The sequence below is a fragment of the Panthera leo genome, chromosome B4 (genome assembly GCF_018350215.1).
Source record: "Panthera leo isolate Ple1 chromosome B4, P.leo_Ple1_pat1.1, whole genome shotgun sequence".
NCBI lineage: Eukaryota > Metazoa > Chordata > Mammalia > Carnivora > Felidae > Panthera > Panthera leo.
In genome coordinates this window covers 64,083,127-64,100,408 of record NC_056685.1, presented here as the reverse complement: position 1 = coordinate 64,100,408, position 17,282 = coordinate 64,083,127, and the positions used below count along the sequence as shown (strand labels likewise).

General features: G+C 41.8%; 1 protein-coding gene across 4 annotated transcripts in view; it reads right to left on the bottom strand.

Annotated features, from left to right (window-relative positions):
- BICD1 (BICD cargo adaptor 1) overlaps positions 1-15,200 on the bottom strand; it is a 245,582-nt gene extending 230,382 nt beyond the window's left edge. For all 4 annotated transcript variants that reach the window (XM_042946229.1, XM_042946222.1, XM_042946224.1 and 1 more), the window contains exon 1: positions 14,952-15,200. In XM_042946229.1, coding sequence (XP_042802163.1) covers positions 14,952-15,164 — 213 coding nt within the window. In that variant the 5' untranslated portion in view covers positions 15,165-15,200. The remainder of the gene's footprint in view (positions 1-14,951) is intronic.
- Between the last annotated feature and the right edge of the window lie 2,082 nt (positions 15,201-17,282).

Sequence of the window (17,282 nt, the reverse complement as noted above, 5' to 3'; positions counted from 1 at the left end):
CCATGAGGCTAAAACAAACCCTAAAACATACCCAACAGAGCACATACAAACAGCAGATATTTCCAGCCCCCTGATTTGTTAGAGGTACCTTCCTCCAGGGTGGCTGAGCCTGCTGTCACTGGCAGAGCCTTCTCATGGCAGACATCACAGTCAGCACCAAGGCCTTGGCTGGTGGGGACCGACAACCTCATTAGAAGACCTTTCCCCCTCTGGCCCCAAACCACCTCCCCAGGCTCACCCCCCACCTCTTATCTCATTTCAAACACCACCTACTGCAGCCACCACAGCTGAGAAGCATCAATCCCTCCAACCTTCCCTCCTTTGCAGGTGGTTTCCATCTTACTGAATGACTCTGCCTTCTCAGCTGTCTGAAAAAGTCCTACTTGTTCTTCAATGCCCTCTCACATGTTGCCTCAATCAGGAAGCTTTCTCTGATTCTTTTAAGTTAACTTTGCTGCCCTCCACTTCAGTATCCTATCAAGCACAGCCAATACGTTACTGTTTTTATTGTTATTTTATTATTATTATCATCATCCCCAACACATCCATCATTTATCAGGTGTTTACTATGTGTCAAGGACTCTTCTACATCCCTCACAGGGATTTTTCTTTAACACCCATAGTTATTATCTTTCCCTATTTTACAGAAGAAGAAAGTGAGGTTCATAGAGTTTTAAGTGTTAAGATCACACAGCACTCTGACTCAAAAGCCCATGACCTTGGGGCGCCTGGGTGGCTCAGTCATTTGAGCGTCTGACTTGATTTCAGCTCAGGTCATGATCTTGCAGTTTTTGAGTTCGAGCCCCACTTCAGACTCTGCACTGACCGTGAGGAGCCTGCTTCAGATTCTCTCTCTCTTGCTCTCACGCTCTCTCTCTCTCTCTCTGCACATCCCCCGCTCTTGCACACATGCTCTCTCTCCCTCAAAATAAAGAAACAAACATTAAAAAAAAAAGCCCATGACCTTTCCATTAAAGTATCATAATCACCTTTGTTCATGTCTGTTGCTACCAAGAGTAAATAACTAACTTAAAATTATAGACCATTTCTAGGCACATGGGTGGCTCTGTCGGTTCAGCACCTGATTCTTGGTTTCAGCTCAGGTCATGGTCTTGCAGTTTGTGGGTTCAAACTCCACATCGGGCTCCATTCTGACAGTGCAGAGCCTGCTTGGGATTCTCTCTCTTCCTCTCTCTCTGCCTCTCCCCTATTCGTGTTCTCTCTCTCTCTCAAAATAAATAAACTTAAAAAAATTTTTTTTAATACATAGACACTGTATCTTCCTCATTTTCGTATAACAACCATAATGCTTAGCATACAGCTGATCCTCTCTAAATATTTAATACAAACTTCCAATTATAAAATAAGCAAGACATGAGGATACAGTGTACATCGTACAGTACAGAACATACATAATAATAGGCAACAACTTCACATGGTAACAGATAGTGGCCAGATTTATCATGGTAATCATTTCACCATGTATATAAATGTTAAATCACCTGAACCTATACAATACTGTATGCCAACTATACTTCAATTAAAAAAAATTTAATATGTAGGGGTGCCTGGGTGGCTCAGTCAGCTAAGCATTTGACTTCGGCTCAGCTCATGATCTCTCGATGTGTGAGCTCGAGCCCTGCATCAGGCTCTGTGCCGACAGCTCAGCGCCTGGAGCCTGCTTCGGATTCTGTGTCTCCCTCTCTCTCTGCCCCTCCTCTGATCACGCTCTGTCTCCTTCTGTCTCTCAAAAATGAATAAACATTAAATAAATTTTTAATATACAAATGAATGAAATAATGACTAGCATCCATTCCAGTGCCTCAGAAAGTAGGATATCAACCATAACACAGAATCTATAAGAGAATGTTGAAATTGTCTTTCTGTCACCTTCGACTGGGATCTACTGGATGGTTCATACGGTCTAGAGTAAGAGAGAATAAAAGAAAGTTAAAGATTCAGGTACAAGGAACCAGAAAAGTCAGCACAGTGTCTCTTTAGTGAACTGGTTTAATCAATCAAACAAATGGCTATTTTTACACTTGATCTTAGCCAAAAGGCAGAGACATGATACAAATGGTTATTTTTAAAAGAGTGGTCTAATCCAACCTCTTTTCAAAATAATTGGCTACCCGGGGCACCTGGCTGACTCAGTTTGTAGAGCATGTGACTCTTGATCTTGGGGTTTTGAGTTCGAGCCCCACACTGGGTATAGAGATTACTTAAATAAATATTCTTTAAAAAGAAAATAAAATACCTGGCTATCTGAATAACTTTATCATTTTTTTCCAGCCTCAATCAATGCAATACCATAAATATCTATTAAATACTTGCTATGGAGGAGAGTTTAAAAAAAGGATGCGTCACATCTCAGGAGCTACCAGTTCAATTTAAACTCCTTTTCCCAAAAAGAAGTTAAGTCTTACTTGAAAGTATGCACAGATTATCTCAATGTGGGGAAAAGAGCATTGTGACTCCTTTGCTCCAAATCCTTCTCAAGTTTCCCCATCTCACTGAGACCAAAAGGCATAGTCCTGGTAACAACCTAAAAGTTGATTCATCATTTAACCCCCATTCCCTCTCTGCCTCATTTACTATTCACCCCCCTCACTCAATCCCAGCCAGTCAGGTGGCCTCTTTGCCATCCCTCTCAAGGAGCCTCTCTCTGACCACACGATTGGAAATAGTAACATTTTCCCACTTCAAAGCCTATCTCCCTCTTCTCTGCTCTTTCTCTCTACCACTTAGGACCATCTAACGTTCTATTTTACTTGCTCATTTTGTTTATTGCCCCCACACTACCCTCCATCACCAAGATTTCTGTTGGAATTGTTCTCTGGTGTATCCTCAGCATCCAGTTCTATGCCTAACACATAGAAGGTGCTAAATATATCATTATTGTAGGGAAGAATGAATGAACCATTATTTAGCTTTATGCAATGATCTGCTCACAGTATTTACTCTGGTGTCCATTTTCTGAATTTCTAAATCACATGGGTATCACAAATTAAAATACAACTTAAGGGGTGCCTGGGTGGCTCAGTGGGTTAAGTGTCTGACTCTTGATTTTGGCTCAGGTCATGCATGGCTCATAAGATTGAGCCCCCCCAATAAGCTCCACACTCCACGCTCTCAGCATGGAGCCTGCTTGGGATGCTCTCTCTCCCTCTCTCTCTGCCCCTTCCCTGCTTACTCACCCTCATTCCCTCTCTCTCAAAATAAGTAAACTTTTTTTAAAAATGCAACTTAAAATTTTTTCACTTCAAACTGATCAATGATGACAAAAACCTCATGGGTATAAAGTTCTTTTCATTGTCTTTCCCTGAAATGTCTTACTGTGACCATTGTCTAAAAATATAATTGTGGATTTGAGATCTTGGTCTCAATTCTAGCAAATAATAGCTCATATTATCCCAAACACTTCAAAGTTACTTGCAAAGGTATTTTATTTATTTTGCTACAATGAAAAAACAAAGCACATATAACTGTAACTACAGTAATTAAGACAGACACCCTGAGGTCTCTTAGGGTTCTAGTTCTAAATTATTTTGTGTTTGTGTGTGTGTGTGTGTATGCCCATGTGTTCTCCCCTCTTTGAAGGAGGTGGACTTTTTTTTTTTTTTTTGAGAGAGAGAGAGAGAGAGAGAGAGAGAGAGACTCCAAGAAGGCTCTACATTCATCGCACAGCCCAATGCAGGGCTCAGTCCCACAACCCTGGATAATGCCTGAGCCAAAATCAAGAGTCAGAGGCTCGATGAATGACTGGGTTACCCAGGTGCCCCTAAATTATTTTAAAATATTAACTAAAAGAAGATCATTAAGCCATAGTTAATTCTGAATTACCAACACTACTTAAGAACCGGTATCATATCTTTTTTAATTTTTTTTAATGTTTGTCTATTTTTTTTTAAATTTTTTTTTTAACGTTTATTTATTTTTGAGACAGAGAGAGATAGAGCATGAACGGGGGAGGGTCAGAGAGAGGGAGACACAGAATCTGAAACCGGCTCCAGGCTCTGAGCTGTCAGCAAAGAGCCCGACGCGGGGCTCAAACTCACAGACCGTGAGATCATGACCTGAGCCGAAGTCGGCCGATTAACCGGCTGAGCCACCCAGGTGCCCCTAATGTTTGTCTATTTTTGAGAGAGGGGGAGACAGAGTGCCGGGGGGGGGGGAGCAGAGAGGGAGTGACACAGAATCCAAAGCAGGCTCCAGGCTCCAAGCTGTCAGCACAGAGCCCAAAGCGGGGCTCAAACCCACAAACTGTGAGATCCTGGCCAGGCCGAAGTCAGACACTTAACCGAATGAGCCACCCAGGAGTCCCCAGTATCAATTTTTTTTTTTAAATAATCCAAAAAGCCAACAATTCAAAAGGTATTCAGAAAGTGCAATATACCCCTTTCTTCCCCTCTGTAATGGTTGCTTTTCCTTCCTAATTATGTTTACTTGAGGTTTTGGGTTTAAAAGCTCTGCACACACACGCCAGCATTAGCAGAAAGCAAGCCACATTGTGATTTAAAGCGGGAAAAAATGGTTGTATATGCCAAAAAGATAATGTGCAAGATGACAGTATCTTCAGCTCAACAACAGAAGTCATGTCCAGTCCTGTCTCCATCTAGTTACCTCACACAGAGGTCAACTTAAAAAAAAAAAAAAACATCTCCTAAAACCTTCTAGAGAATGGCACTCAGTAAGGCTTATCAACAACACACATCCGTTATAATATAAACCTTTTTCAATTTCAAAAATTGATGGATAAGGCCTCTTCAGCAGTGGCATTTGATTCCACATTAGTCTGCAGTATGCAAGAGAAAAACAAAGACCCGTCATTCTGAACCTTCCATTACAGACCCACGCCAAACTGCAACAAAACATTCTTAAGGAAATTGCTGTCACCGGGTACTTCCCATAAATGTAAACAGGTTTCTTATTTTCAATTCTAATTTTAAAGACAGAAACACACCAGTTAAATATTACATTTTAGAAGAGTGCTTTTTCTCCATAAAATACTGTTTGAAAACAGTGAGCATGTATAACCAAAAGAACAATTGGAAATAACCCCAGGGGCGCCTGGGTGGCTCAGTCCATTAAGCATCCTTTTGATTTCAGTTCAGGTCATGATCTCATGGTTCGTAAAACTGAGCCCAATGTCAGGCTCTGCGCTGACAGCGTGGAGCCTGCCTGAGATCCTGTCTCCCTCTCTCTCTTTCCCTCCCCCCACTCTCTCTCTCTCTCTCTCAAAATAAATAAATAAACGTTAATAATTAAAAAAAGAACCCCAGAAGTTAAAGATCAATCAAAGCAATTCTTTTTTAATTCTCTATTTATAAACTTGTAAAGTTTGCATTAGCAACTGCAAACAGAATAAAGCAAAAAACCAGATTCAACAAAGAAGACTTTTTTTTTTTAATTTCTTTTAACGTTTTTTATTTATTTTTGAGACAGAGAGAGACAGAGCATGAACAGGGGAGGGGCAGAGAGAAAGGGAGACACAGAATCGGAAGCAGGCTCCAGGCTCTGAGCCATCAACCCAGAGCCCGACGCGGGGCTCGAACTCACGGACCGCGAGATAGTGACCTGAGCTGAAGTCGGATGCTCAACCGACTGAGCCACCCAGGCGCCCCAAAGAAGACAACTTTGAAAGTAAACTTTAAAGAACGCTAGAGTATATAAAAATAAACACAGTCTCATTTAACATACATTTCTAACGCAGTCAAGTTTTTGATGATATCTGTTGGTTTTCTGAAAGGCTTTACAGTGTTCTAGTTTTTTGTTTTTAATTATTTTACTGTTTATTCATTTTTGAGAGACACAGAGAAGAGCGTGAGTGGGGGAGGGACAGAGAGAGAGGAAGACACAGAACCTGAAGCAGGTTCCAGGCTCTGTGCTAACAGCACAGAGCCCAACGCGGGGCTTGAACTCACAGACACAAGATCATGACCTGAGCTGAAGTCAGACACTTAATGGACTGAGCCATCCAGGTGCCCCTACAGTGTTTTAGTTTTCAGAAACTGGAGAAGTAAAAAGACTGTGCAATTAAGGTTTACATATTAGCTCATAACTTCCCAGCTTTTCTTACAGAACACTCCTATTCCTATAGTCATTTAGTCCTAGAGTTGGAAGTTTCTAGGAGAGGTTCTCAGCCCTAACTGTACCTATAAGGGGAGAAGGGTTAACATAACAAAGCCCCGGCTTCACCCCCAAAGACTCTGAACTGCCCAGGGGGGAAGCTGGAGTGGGATCATGGGGTCAAGGCAGCAGTATTTTTGTAAATCACCCAGATGACCCTAATGAGTAGTCCGTATAGAAAGTCACTGATTCTGACCCAACTCTTCCAAAAGAAGATCCCAAAGAGCATATTTAGGCTTTGCTTACACACTTCCTATGCTGAGACCCAAAATCTAATCCAAAATATAGTACTTTATAAACGGTCACTTTTCAAATATGAATGGCTATACTTACAAGGCATGGTGACCCATCATTTCCCCTAACAACCACAAACAGAGTTCTATGATCTTTGTACTTGTACCCCTTCCTCAAAATCCCTTCTTCCACAGGATGGGCCCTTCATCATTCAGGTCCGGGCTCAACCATCACCTCCTAGAGAGGTTTTCCTGATCACACCATCCCTAGCCAGTCTCCATCTCTTCACTTGTGGCATTTCTCACATCCTGACTGTGTGTGTTTGTGGACTCTCTCCCAGGTCTGAAACATAAGCTGCATTCAGGCAGCTCCATCTTGTCTGTCTTGCTCAACACTGTATCTTCACCATGTGGCATAGTGCCCAACATAGTAGCCACTCAGTACAAACTTTTGAATGGATAACTGAAACACAAGAGGTATGGGCAATCTAAAGCAAAACAAAAACTCAGATTGCTACCTAATGAAAACAGTTGACAGTGCAGATATAAAATACTGAACTAAGTGTAAATGACAAAATATATCACTGTGCGTGTGTGTACGAAAACAAATACTCTAGAGGCTATAGACCCCCCCCCAATGTAACCATATAGCTTCAAACTATACAAAGTTTCATGGATATTACCCCAAATTTACAGATATAGTCACCTTAAGTTCTTTATTATGCATGTTTCCTACTGAAAAATCAAGCAAAACATAAATCAAATTTAAGATAAACTTTTGATATACTTTGAAAACATTCCAAATATTCAAAGTCAGAAATACAGCAAAATGCTAAAGATTAAACAGAAAAATGTAACCAAGTTGGAAACACTGTTATCTAGTCATGGGGAAGAGTATATTAAAAACACATAAACATATGAAATTACTTGGAACACATGAAATGATAAAATCAAAAAAACTCAGATTGGGTTGGGGGGAAACTTGGAGATCGTTCTATATAAACTCCTTTCTAAGTATGAACCTTCCAGACAGTGTTTCTAGCATGTGGTTGCCCAGCCTTTCCCTAAATTTTTTTGGTGACAGGGAGCTCACTACTTCCTAAAGAAAGCTGCCTCATTCCATTATTGGACACCTGTACTTGTTAGTTCTTGATTTGGGCCCCAAATCTGGCTCCCAGAGACCCACTGGGCCATGGTTCTGCTCTCTGAAGCCAAGTACAAATATGTCAATGAAATAAACTCAATGAATCAGTTCTATAACAATATAGATATGATTAAAGAACGAAAGTGAATCCAGAAGGAAAAGGAGTTTGGGCCAGGTATCAAAGGAAAGGAAAACTGTGAATTATTAAAATAAATAAATAAATAAATATAATAAATAAATAGACAGAATACAAGTGTGAAAACAAGTGGATTATCCCGGCTAGAAGTGAGTGACCAGAGCAGAAATAGATGGGACGAAAAATACCAAAAACAGCTGATGCACATCCCTAAAGGCTAGGTAAACATTACTGTAATTACAGAAGATCATTCTGTATTTTGTAAAAAAAAAGAAAAAATTAGAACGAATTTGAAAAGTAAAGGACAGGTAGATAAAATAAGTAGACAAGGTAACTCTAAAACACAGCATCACAGAAATTTAGAGCTGCAAAAAATCATAGAAATTATCTATCCCATCCCCTTACTTTTATAGACAAAATAATTAAATCCCAGAAGGAAAAGGTATCAATTGTCATTCTTCTATTCTTTTTCACTGTAATAAGGAAGAACACTTTTGCCAAACAATCTCCTGTCTTGTACCCATTGATCCCCATCGACTTCATATCATGCCAAATACGAGGTGCTGTAGAAGAGCCTAACCAACTATCTCAAAACTCAACTAACACAGGGCAAAGATGGGAGAACATAAAGAGGCCCAATTGTCTGAATCATCTTGGCTTCTCACCAAGACCCAGTATGGACAGGATGCAGTCACACTGCAGGACCAGCTCTTGCTGGCCATGGAACCTAGCCACCTATTATGCTGATGCACATAGCTCCATCATCAGCCAAGAAGACAAGAATCAAAACTGCTGCTAATTCACCCACAAGACTTTCCATCTTTTTCCTTGGTATTATCACACAGGCCTGCCACAGGACAACCCAACAAACACCATCCATTTGTTTCACACACGCCTGCACTTACTTTCTCTCTCTCAGCACCAGAGCCATCCTCAGGGCAGAAGCTGGGCCACCTGCTCCCTCCAAGCCCCCAGAGTCACCCACCCTCCCTGAGATTCTCTGGTTTTCTTCTCTACGCAGTCCAATTTTCTTCACACTTGCAACATCAGTGCCTTAAAAAGGTAGCTCTGCTCTAGAAAAATCTGCATTCTAAAAGGATACAGTATTAAATGAAAGACAGCAGGTTGCAAAGTAATATGTATAAAGTGACCCCATTTTTATAAAAACAAAGGAATAGGAACAACAACCCTGTCAATGGATTTATATGTTTAAAGACATTTAAAACAAGTATAAAAGAATACTCATCAAAGTATTAGAAATACAGACAGAATTGGGAGGAGAGAAAGGAGAAACTATTAATTTGTATATGATTTTACCTAACTTGGATTGTTGCCATAAATTGTTGTAATTACAGAATCATAATTCTGAAGGAGCAATCAAACTCTTGTCACCAAAAAAGGAAAGGAAAAAAAACTTAAATTCAAAAGGGGCGCCTGGGTGACTCAGTCAATTGAGCATCTGACTCTTGATTTCAGCTCAGGTCATAATCCCAGGGTTGTGGGATCAAGCCCAATGTCAGGCTCCACACTGAGTGTGGAACCTGCTTAGAATTCTCTTTCTACATCTGTCCCGCTCCCTGCTCACATTCTCTCTCTCTCTCTCTCCCTCTCTCTCTCTCTCTCTCTCTCAAATAAAAACAAAACAAAACAAAACACTAATGCAATTTCAAGTTTTCAGTCAGCAAGGGGTGTGAGGTGTTTCTCCCAGGCCCCTCTCTAACTGAAGAGGTCAGCAAGGACCGTTTTCCACTTAGGCTGACCTCTGGGCCCTCGCTGTGTCAGCCCAGCTTCTTTGCCCATTGTTTATTAATTTTCAAATCTCCTAATTCAAAATGCAGTCAAACTAACTGGTGAAAACACTGCTAAGCTGTTCATGTCTTCCGTGTTCTGGAAATTAGGTCTGAATGAAATGGTGACTAATTGCACAAATTACTCATTTGTTTTATTAAATTGAGAGTTGAGTACTGGATTGTCTCATGGAACTTATGCTCCCCTCAAAGAAAACATGAATTAAAAGGACTCATATGCCTTGGCCATCAACCTTACCCTCTAAAACTGCTCTACCCCATAGCACCTTCCTTTGTAAATGGAACCACCTTCTACACATCCTAAGAAAATACTCCACTCCATTCTTTCCCGTACCTTCCACATCTAGTCACCCAGCATTGGGTTCCACCCTACACCTCCTAAAGGGCTGTTAGGTGTGACCCCTCCTCACCATCCCTACCGTTCCCGCACAGCTCCAATCCACCCTCTAGAGCCAACGCTGGGACTTTCTAAACCACACTTGTGACGGACGTGTACCACCTTCCCGTGTGGTATGGTGCAGTGAGAAGACAATGGGCTTCTTCCTAAACCAGGTTTCACCACTTAGTTTGGCAGCCTTGAGAAGAATCCTTAACCTAAAACCTACTTTCCTCTTCTGCATAATTTGAGTAATATCTACCTCATAAAAAGATCGCTGTAAGAATCAGAGATAAGACATGCAAAATGCCTAGTCCTAAATGGAGCTTTGTACATGATTAAACACTTTATTATTTTTGCTATTTTTTATCTGTAAAAATGAGCAGTAAGTCTTCGAATTACTTTGAATATCAAATAAGATATAAGGCACCAAATACAGTTACAAAGTGTTTCTTTTCATTTCCTTTTAATGGTTCCCCATCTTCAAGGCAAAATGTAGCTCCTGCCACTTTCCAATTTCAACTCCTGCCACTTGACTTCACATGTCTTCTCCTTCAGCACAATGAATTATTGTGAGTGCATCTCTTCATGCCTTCCTCTCCTTCAAAGCCATATTTACAGGTACAACATTATGTTTTACAGCATATTTCAACATGCAAGTAGCCATCATATTTTCAAATTTGGAATGTGATGTCCATAAAGTACAACTGTATTTAAGGGAATGATATAGTAGAATATTCACAAGCATGCAAATCCAAAAAAATTGCCCAAGCATGGCTACCATACATGTTCATACAAGCATAATGAGTGTGATGAAAGATATAACAACTTGCTAAATGATATCTGAGAAATAACTTTGCCAGAGATGAAATTTTGAGTTGAAATAAAAAGAAGGGTGCAAGTTAGAGCAATTAGGTCAAAAAAAAAAAAAAAAAAGGAAGAAATATGATTGAAAGTGATTGTGTTGTTTGTTGAGGTTGTTTGTAAATACTTTCCAAAAATGTATGTGCATATACTTTTTAAAGTATCATTCTTTTTTTTTGAGAGAGAGAGAGAAAGAGAGCACGTGAATGGGGGAGAGGGGCAGAGGGGCAAAGGGAGGGAGACAGAATCCCAAGCAGGCTCTACACTTGGCACACAACATGGGGCTTGATCCCACAACCCTGGAATCATGAGCCAAAATCAGAAGTCAGATGCTCAACCAACTGAGCCACCTAGGCACCCTACATTGATATATTTTAGATGTTTTAATTAATTTGATAATAAAAATAAATATTTCTTTTTTGAAAAAACAGTGAGCAAGAAAATATTAGCTTAGGTAAATGAATTATTAACATTCTCTGTGTTTATTTATAAATGGGAAGTGAAATCTGGGGATTCCCACCACAGTATGATTTCATGATTTAGAATATACAACAAGATGCTAACAATCTTTCCAAGCATATGAAGAAAAAACTTTCTGTTTAAAGATGAATCAAAGTAATTTAATGGCTTTCCTCAGGTCCCTAATGTGACAGTCTCTAAAAAGTGTGTGAGTTCAATGTTTACTCCTTGAATGATTTAACCATAGCCCTGAAAAATCATAAAATCGGTGCCAGGAAGAAAAGCTGCCCATTGCCCACAAAGTGCTTCTTCAGCAAGTGGGGTCTATCCTTGGTGTCAGGGTTGAGAACATGAGCAAAAAAAGGGAGTTGGAGATTCTTAGTACATAGTCTACTGTAACCTAGCTGCAAAACTTTTCTAAAGATGTCACATGGATGTTTTCTAAAATGCCATCAGGAATGCTGAATCATTCCTTTCTGAGGAGATCTTTCTCAACTTTACTACTTTCTAAATTTCAAATATTTTTAAAGTAAGAAACAAAACAAAACAAAAAACAAATAAACAAACTTAAATTCTAGGGTTTTTTTTTAATGTATGTATATTTTTAGTTTTAAAATTATTTTAGAACTATGACTCTTCTTCAAACACTATTTTGGCCTGAATGACACTCACAGTGCTGATTTATACACATCCCAAACATACAATCAGCAAGATCTGGACATAACTGGGCATGGGTGCCCCTCAGGTCACTGAGAAGCAAACATTACTTGTGAAATCATAAAATGATGGTCACGTATTCTAACGGGTATATGGTTTTGTCCAGCTCCCCAAAGATAATTAAAACGAGAACATAATGACGATGTCAGAAGTCATTCTTTTTTTCATATCCTTAGTACTTTTCTTTTTAAGTGTGTTCTTTTGGGTCATGTAGACAGTGATGTAGGCACAGGGCAGAGCTCTAAATGATGTCAGGCCAGGTCAAAAAGCAATCTAGACTAAGGGAAGAAATAACTAGAAAAACATTCAGGAATTCATTGTCTTGATTTTGAACATCTTCAGGCAATGCTGCTCATTTCCATTATTGTCACAGCGGTAATCAGCCTGGGAAGGAGGGCAGCAACATTGTTGGGTGCTGACTCTTGAAAACAAAATGACCTGTAAAGCCTGAGCCATATTGCTACCCTACAAATTACTAATGTTCAACTTCGAAAAACAGTACAGTCTTTCTCTGTTGATATTCCCATAAACTGGACCAATTATTTTTAAATGAATCATAGTTGTTGAAAGAGCCTAGAAATAAACCAAAGATTTTTATACTTGGTGTTACAGATAAAATGTAACATTGTTTACTATATGCACCTGAAAATGAACAAAACTTCCCTTTTAAAAATCAGAGCACTCATAAAACATGTCTTTCAAAAATGGCTTCTATATGATATCATCATTGGGATATCTTTGCACAATTCTTCTGGATTTACTTTTCAAACAGGAAATATTATTGAGACAGATTTAGCTCATTTAATAATATTCCCAACTAAAGTGTACATTATGTTTAAAGAATAAAAATACCAGGTTAGTCTATCAATCAAATATAATGATTATTTTTATTACTCTAAAGTAAATCGTATGTAATTGCTGAAGACAGTTCATTAGGAATCAAAATACTGAATTTATGCTAAGTGCAACTTAAAATACATATGTACAGGAGTATCATTTGGTAAAAATAATCATGATAAATTTTTTATTAATCTCCTGCTATAGAGAACAAAATATGCCTTAGATTTTTAAAGAAAAAAATTTATAACTACTATTTGTATCATTCTTTATTAAGAAACCACTGTTATACCATGCTCACAAAATGTTTTTTCTCATTTTCCCCATTATTGTTGATGATAGTAATATAGTGTTTCAATAACAGTTCCCATACCTCCTAATTTTCTTAGTCTTTCTCTGACACTAACCAATACTGACTAGTGAATGTTTGATAAAGGTGTACCTTCTTCCAGTATAAATTTATTTTTCCATAAAATATTGATTACACACTTACTCTGTGCTAGGCTTTGTTAAAGGCTTTAGATGCAAAGTAAATTAAGACAGATTCCTTGCCTTAAGAGCTCATGGTCTAGTAAAGGCAAAGACAATTGCATTATGGTTTACTATGCAGGCTAAGTGCAAATGACACAGAAATATCCCTAGAAACGTTGTTTAAATCAAGCAGGAAGGTCAGTTAACAGTAATACTTCATTAAATGAAGTCTACCTCCTTTATCAAGGAGGTGATAGCTTACCACTGCCTGGTTTGCACTTCCTCGTCTTGGCAAAGCAATGTTGATAGGTGTAAACATCAAAACATCTCTGAGAATTACAATCACTATCCTGTTTCCTGACTTCACAAGGTTTAGCATTACTGAATTTAAACACATCAGACCTAATCTAAGTTGGACAATACCAGTAAGCCCAGCTGTTGTTAAGAACAGACATGTCCATGGTAAGAAAAACATGAACTCAAAATTAACAGCCTGATACACAAAGATCAGGTGTCTAGTTGGGGTGTTCACTGTATGTTTATTAGTTAGCTTTTAGGCATCAGAATAAAAATTAGACATACCTGAAAGTATAAGTGTTGGCCATATTACGTACTAAGTTAGAAGGCAAGTTCATTTAGACAGGTCATAAACCATGTTTTTTAACTGTAACAACATAAAACAGATGCCTTCTGAAAAAGTGAGTACATGATAAGAAAACATTTTCAATAATACATACTAAATTTAGAAATAACACTTTAAATGCCAAAATGCACCTAAAAATAAAGTCTTGCCACATTGAAAAGCAGTGGGTACATTTAAATTTATAACCAGTGAGTTGCTACCCATAGTGCTTCAGGAATCGGGTAAAATAGACTGAGTTCCTTCAACAGTATGTGTATGCTTATGAGTGCTTGACAGGACATCAAAGCATATCCATTATTTTCTTCCAAAACATTAGCCAGTCTTTTAAAAAAGCCAAATACGAAAAGACTACAAAGGACAAGTATTATAAACACAGTCCCTTCAAACAGAAGAGGCTCATTTGATATGGACAGCCACCCATGTATTTGCTACCTACCATTCAGACCATTTGTAAGGGAGTTTAAATTCTCCCTGGTCAGGGTGACCTTACAGGACTTGGGCATGGCTCTGCCTCACTCAGAAGTGAAATCAAGGCAGTGGGATCATCCAGCGGAGTTGTTTTTCTCAGGCAGCCCATGACAAGAATAACTAAAGTCAAGGAGAATGAAGATTGCCCAGACTTTGTCAAATGGGATTGGCGGGGAGTTCTTCTAATAACAGTCCCCTCTTGCATCAAGGAGTGGTTACGTTCAGAAGGCTGAGGTAGCATAGATCCTACATCCTTAAATTGTGGGTCCCTCAGCACAAACCTACTCATCGCCTTTGTGGATTATGGGATTGTCGCTGGAACCCAGGTTTGAAATAACAGCAGTTTTGAGAAGTTGGATTTACACATTCCAACCCAGCAGAAGGTCGCCTTTGAGTGCTAAGACTTGAAGACTTCTGAATGTCCCTCCCCCACAGCCTGAAGGGCCACTGCCTCTCGAATTCCAGCTTATACATTCATTTCCTGGGCAATTTTTCTCCCGGGGGGGAAACAATGGACTCTTTCAATCCTCTCTTATCAACAAAGGACCCTAAGATGAGGAAACATTCCTTCCAGCCGCATCCTTCCCGACTTCTGTGTACATGATGAGTGGGCGTTGGGGGTGGGGGGACGGGGGCCGAGCAGGGATGAGGTGACAGGCAACTCACCTCTTTCAGCTGCTCCAGCTCTTGCTTGAGGCTGTCGTACTCTGCCTCCAGCTCGTCATACTGCTGTTTGAGGGTCAGCTTCTCTTCCAGGACCACCAGCCCGTACTCGGCAGCCTGGATCTTCTCGTGGGTCGTCTCCGTGAGCTCCTTGGTCAGCCTCTCTATCTCAGTCTTGTAATGGTCCACAGTGTGCAATACCTCTTCTGCGGCCATAGCCCCGGCGGATGGAGGCAGGAGGGGGTGTCGGGGTGGGGTGATGGATGCGAGGCAGGCTGGGGGGGAAGGGTGAAGGCGGTGGGGAGGGAAGGGTAAAAATGGAAAAGTGTGGCTGGGTGAACGTGCGGAGCGGAGCGATGCCCTGACTGCTGCTCCCGGCGGCAGCGGCTACACAGCCCGAGAAACTGAGGAGGAATGCAACATGGAGAACGCAGGGAGAGGATCAGGGGCGAGGCGGCAGCCGCTGCCGCATGTGTCCTCTGGGCCGGCCCCTGCGTGCGCTCAGCAGCCGTGCGGCATGGCCTGGGCTGCGGCGGCCGCGGACGACGAGGGGCTCCGGATTCTGCTTATTCAGAGGCGCCCGGCCGCCATGTCTCCGGGGCAGCGTCACTGCAGTCTCCCCGGGGCCTGGCGCGCTCCGGCTCGCGTCTCGCTCGCTCGCTCGCTCCACCTGCTCCCTCTGGCTGTGCTGCAGCCGGTGCGGAATGATGCAGTCTCGGGCCCGCTCCCTCCCTTCGCGCCTGGCCCCGGCTCCGAGCAGGGGGCGGGGAGGCGGATGGAGTCAGCGCGGGGGGAGGGAAGGAACCGACGGAAACATCCCGAGGCGCCTCCCGCCGGGCGCGCGGGGCCACCGCCGCTGCCGCCGCCGGCTGCACGGGTGGGGGGAGCGCGGGCCAGAGGCCAAGGCGAAGGCGGCGGGACGCGCGCGGGGGGAGCCTCCTCCCTGCTCGGCTCGCCGCGGGCGGGAGTTCCTCGCAAGGCTTTGCCCCGCGGACGCACAGCCCCCGAGAGTGGCGGGGACGCCCCTGCTCTGCCGCTGCGACGTGAGCGCAAGCTCAGGGACCTGCTCAGAGACCTTCGGCGCCTTCCCCAAAGAAAAGCAAACAGTAACTAACGCGCTCGGGGCCCGCGCATCCTTCTCGCCCCCTGGGCTCGCAGCCTCCGGCACCCAAACCAGCGCTGGGTTCCAGTGCCTGCCAGACGCGCCCCCAGGCGCCCGCTTCCACCACCACCCCCCTCCGCCTTCCCTCCCTTCCGCTCTCCAGCTTGGCCTGGTTCACCTCACTCTGTCACCGAATAGCCTTATTAGCCCTGCAGAGAGTCTTCGCTAAAGATTGCTTGCCCTCGCACAGGGGTCTTGTGCCCAGTTTGCCACAAGATCGGCATCTGTTCCGAAAAAGAGATCTGTAATGCAGGCGCCCAGTAAGCCTCTGGGTACTATTATTTCATGCCTCTACTGATTCTTCAATAAAGCAAAACTGCATGAAATTTCCCTATATACTGTACCACCGATATACCCTACAATAAACATTTTTAAAATAGTAACAGCTAATAGTTCTTGAGACCATGTGACAGGCATTCTTCTGAGTATAGTATGTTCATTCTCTCCAGTCCTAATGACAATTCTTGGAGGGTAGCAACCCTTATCCCCAACTTACAAGTGGCGAAAGAAAGGCCTAGGGAAGTTGAGGGATTTGTCCAAATCAGGCAACTCTTAAGTGGTGAAGCCAAAATTTAATCTTAACTCCAGAGCCCTAAACTGGATCATTATGTTGGCCTCACCATTCATTAACAATACAAATCCAGCAACTAAATATCATATGCTCTTAAAATGAGCACTTTGAGCAATATGGAGAGTGATGATGAAGAGTCACAAAAAGAGGTGAAGGCAAAGTCAGAGTGAAAGACCAAAAGCAGAAGAGATGAGCATACAGAACCTACAGAAAAGGGAGGGATAGCAGCAGAAAAGGAGCGATTTCTGTGGAAATGGAAGGGAAGCTGTGGGATCCATAGACCAAAAGTCTAACCAGTTCCTTCCCTCTCTTCTATTGGGTTGCACTTATTAGAGAGCTGCTTCTCAGTGGCCAGGAGGTGTTCAACACACACACACACACACACACACACACACACACACACACTGGCTAGCTTCCCATTTTAGAAAGCAGGACTCCACTCTCCCCTTCATTTTGTACCTGGTAAACAAAAAAAGGCAGTTGCTGATGGTGTGGGAGGAAGAGCAAACAAACAACAATGTCTTACAAAGCCTTGACTAATAGCCTGGATGTGATCTTCTCTACCTCGGAAAACACAGAAAAGATTCCTTCCAGATGCTGA